Source organism: Artibeus jamaicensis, unplaced genomic scaffold (genome assembly GCF_021234435.1).
Source record: "Artibeus jamaicensis isolate MK-2021 breed Jamaican fruit bat unplaced genomic scaffold, CSHL_Jam_final contig_233, whole genome shotgun sequence".
NCBI lineage: Eukaryota > Metazoa > Chordata > Mammalia > Chiroptera > Phyllostomidae > Artibeus > Artibeus jamaicensis.
In genome coordinates this window covers 21654083-21658014 of record NW_026521486.1, presented here as the reverse complement: position 1 = coordinate 21658014, position 3932 = coordinate 21654083, and the positions used below count along the sequence as shown (strand labels likewise).

Below are 3932 nucleotides of genomic sequence, written 5' to 3'. Positions count from 1 at the left end.
ACCTCAAGGCTTAGTGGCAGGTGTTTATTCCCCCCAACCCTCTGCCACCGAGCGGGGCTGCTCACATACACAACACACACAGGCGTCAGCACCAGGGGTGAGAACGGAACCCCTGGCCTCGGAGGGGAAGGCAGGGCTCTCTCCCAGCCCTTGGCCCCATGGTGCGGGATGGAAGAAAGAGGATCCCTTTCCTGCCTTCACTGGGGACTGAGGGGACCCACGAGCAAACTACCCTTTCCACCTCTCAGCCAAGGAGAAGCCTCCTTGATGACATATCTCATTCCAATTGTCATAGTAAGTGGAGAAGGGGTTGGCCTGGTCCCAGCCATTACAAGGTGAGATGTAAATGGTGAGGGAGAAGTACAGTTTGGATTAGGCCACGAGACAGGGCAGGTGATACTATCAGAAGCACGTGTGTCGGGGGAAGAGCAGTTACTGGGCTTCTGAGCTTTGTTGCCCTTGGCATAGCAGGAAGGAGAAGGGAGATGAATGGGGCTTATTGTTTGGCATTGATGATGTCCACGAATTCAGGCTTCAGGGATGCACCACCCACGAGGAAGCCGTCCACATCAGGCTGGCTTGCCAGTTCCTTGCAGGTTGCCCCAGTCACAGAACCTAAGAAGAGAGAAGAGAGGACAAATGGTCAGGGATGGGCAGGGCATACTCTATTCCCACCTCCACGTCTAACTAAGGAGGCTCAGTCTAGTTCTCAGCCCACCCCACCTCAAGCTAGAGCCAAACCCACTCACCTCCATAAATGATGCGGGTGCTCTGAGCCACTGCATCAGAGACATTGGACTTCAGCCATCCCCGGAGCTTTTCATGTACTTCCTGGGCCTAGAACAAGAAGCCAGACTAAGTCAAGACTCTGTGTTTTCCTGAAAGCGGAAAAAACCCTGGGCACGAGTGGCGAGGCAGTGTGGTTTCAGAGAATCCCAGCACCTGGGGTCCAAGTTGAAACACCAGGGCTCTGACACACACACAGCCCAGGCTGTGGAACAGACATCCTTGGACAAGTCACTGTCTCCTTCTCTGGGTTTAGGGGCTTTTGCCTTTAAAAGGAGGGGCTGGGCCCTGGCTGGTGTAGCTCAGTGGATTGAGCACAGGCCTATGAAGCAAAGGGTCGCCAGTTCAATTTCTAGTCAGGGCACATGCCTCGGTTGCAGGCCAGGTCCCCAGTGGGGGATACACGAGAGGCAACCACACACTGATGTTTCTCTCCCACTCTTTCTCCTTCCTTTCCCCCTCTCTCTAAAAATAAATCAATAAAATTTTAATAGGATGGTCTGTGCTATCCAGTTCTACTGAAGCAAGGTAGAACAAGGGTGCGGTCCTGGGCTTGTTTACCTGTTGAGGTGTTGCAGTCTTGCCTGTGCCAATTGCCCACACAGGCTCATAGGCCAGAACAACCTTGCTCCAGTCCTTCACGTTATCTGTGGGACAGAGACCACAGACAGAACGGTGAACAAGAAGGAGCTCTGTAGCTTGGTACCCAGGGAATAAAGAAGAGGGTGGCATGCTGCCCCCTGGTGGTTGTTTAGGGAACTCCACGAGGTATCAATACCACGGGGCAGGAACAGCAGTAATAGAGAGGATACAACGGATCCCACCTTCCCCTTCCTTCAGCATTGGGATCAAGTTAGGCTACAGCGCTTCTGACCCCACCCTCCGTGCCTCCATGGCCTTGGCTAGGCTCATAGGTCCCTTCAAAAATACCTGCGATGACCTTGGTTTGTTCAAAAACGACCTTCTCAGTGATGCCAGCTTCCCTCTCATCTAGCTTCTCCCCAATGCAGGCGATCACTCCAAGTCCCTCGGACAGGGCATGCGCCACTTTCTGCCCAATCAGCTGTTGAGGAGCAGTTGGTGAGACACCACTCTTGGAATAAGGCATCTCTTATCTGTCTCTTCTGGTTACTAACCTCATCTGACTCCCCAAAGACGTGCCTTCTCTCCGAGTGCCCCAGGACTACCCATGTGGCTCCACAGTCTTTGATCATGCCAGGGCTATAGGAAGAGATGAAGCCACAGTTCCACAGGGAGCCCACCTGTGGCTTTCCACTCAATGAGAAAAGCAAGGAAAGGCCCCCACACACCCTTCTCCCACTTGCATCTCACCTGATCTCCCCAGTAAAGGCCCCATTAGTCACTTTGTAGCAGTTCTGGGCAGCCACAGCAATCTTGGGATCTAGCTTCTGCCTGGCAAAGTCGATGTAGGCGGTGGGGGGTGCACAAACCACCTCTGTGGATGAGATCACAACATTTGCTAGGCTCCATCCAGGGGTCTGGAGCCCCCTCAGCTTCACCAGCTTCCTTAGTTCTGCTTTCCTTCCCTTTTCACCCCAGCAAGATGATCTTTGTGTACATTCCAGATTGGGCCCGTTTCCAACTCCTAGAGCTTTTCAGATGCCCCTGAGAGGCCATGGCCCTGCCCTTTGCTCTTTTAACTGCGTGGCTCTGATTTCCCCGGGCTATTCTGGGCCCAGGCGCCTTCTAGACTCAGCATTCCCTGGGGGCCAACCCCACCTCCCTTCTAAAATAGCTCATCCCTACCTCCCACAGTCAAGGCAAGGATTTTTAGCAAAAGCATAAGGGGCCAACCCCTGGGGTTGATATTGGAGTCTCTGGTGAATAAACCAGAAGAAGATGACTCTTCTGATCAGGCTGGTGGTTCTGTGTTTTAGCTGGATGGGAAGGACTGAGGACAGCACTCTGCCGGTGGGTGGCAGGGAGCTACCAGCAGCTCATAGAGGCCCTGCGCTTTCCCGGCTCCAGGTTGGAGGAAGCCGTAGGATCGCTCCTCATTCCCAAATGGCATCCAGTTCGGCATCTACTCAGCCCCTTTCTGAAGACAGCAGGGCTCATCCAGGATGCGGAGGGTAATGGATCGGAGCGGGTAGCTCTGGAGGCAGAAGCAGCGCGGCAGGAACACTCAGCGCGCCAGGCAAGGCTCTGGGAGGAGTCTCGCGCTACGTGCAGCGGCGCACGGAGCCCGGCCTAGGGGCAGGTGACTGGAGGCCAGCACGCCCACTCAACCGCCTCCCCTGCCCTGCACCCCCAGTTCCCGGGCTGTCGCCATTCCCGACCGCCCACTGGTGCTAATCTCCGCTTCCACGCTCCCATGCTCTAGGGGGTGCAGCTCTGTCCGTGCCCCGGGGCCATGTTCCTCTAGAAGACAAAAACGTCCTTTCCCGCCCCACTGTCCGAGCGCACCGTTAAATGTGGCCCCCATTTCCCCCTCAACACACCCCTGGCACTGCGGCTGCTGGGTCAATGTCCAGATCCCCAGTAGCCCTCGTTCTCAGCCTGCATCCAGCTCTACGAGCACACCCGGGCGCTCCCCCGCCCTCCCCGCCCCGCCTTACCCTACCAAATGAGGCTCACCGGTGTCGGCCGGCACCTTGGCCGCGTTCAGCGTGTTGATGAGCTCCCCCAGATTCGCCTTCCGCCCATTCATCTTCCAGTTCCCCCCCACAAAAAACTTCCTGGAGGGCGCCATGGCGCTGGAGCCGACACACTGAAGGTCAGGATCACCGCGCAGCCGCGGCCACTGCCCGCTTATATAGAGCGCGGTGAGACAGAACTCCGCCTCCTTGGCCATGGTTAGCCCGGCCCCCGCCTGCAAGTCCTACCCCCTACCCCGCCCGCCGCCCTTGTGGCAAAGTTCTGACGTTACCCCCTTTCTTGTAGCAACGTTCTAGGGGCTGAGTTGCTTCAGAGCTGAGTTGCTTCGGCCTCCGTTGCCTGACTCGGGAGAAGGGGAGAACTGTGAGCCCCTGCGCTGAGGATCCGGCTCTTCAAGACTGCAGCCCTCTCGGGGGCCCAGAAGCGGTTCCCAGGGGAACTAGCTGGCAAGTCCGACCACTCCAACTGCTTGGCCTAGGCCACACTGCTCGGGGGACTGACCAAGGGGTATCTTTCCAATTCTGGGG

At 56.6% G+C, this 3932-nt stretch overlaps 1 protein-coding gene across 1 annotated transcript; it reads right to left on the bottom strand.

Moving 5' to 3' along the window:
* Positions 1–10: 10 nt before the first annotated feature.
* TPI1 (triosephosphate isomerase 1) lies at positions 11–3544 on the bottom strand. Its single transcript, XM_037160417.2, has 7 exons — positions 3385–3544; positions 2119–2242; positions 1923–2007; positions 1717–1849; positions 1348–1433; positions 750–837; positions 11–615 (listed from the first exon to the last, which is right to left on the bottom strand). Exons 1-7 carry the CDS (start codon positions 3497–3499, stop codon positions 497–499), a joined length of 750 nt encoding a protein of 249 aa, XP_037016312.1. The 5' UTR covers positions 3500–3544; the 3' UTR covers positions 11–496.
* Between the last annotated feature and the right edge of the window lie 388 nt (positions 3545–3932).

Excerpts from the sequence above, each read along its gene's own strand:
- TPI1 (XM_037160417.2), bottom strand. The coding sequence starts at position 3,499 with ATGGCGCCCTCCAGGAAGTTTTTTGTGGGGGGGAACTGGAAGATGAAT. Across the intron at positions 1,850-1,922 it reads TCTTTGGGGAGTCAGATGAG|CTGATTGGGCAGAAAGTGGC; the intron begins GTTAGTAACCAG and ends GCTCCTCAACAG. Across the intron at positions 838-1,347 it reads AGACTGCAACACCTCAACAG|GCCCAGGAAGTACATGAAAA; the intron begins GTAAACAAGCCC and ends TTCTTGTTCTAG.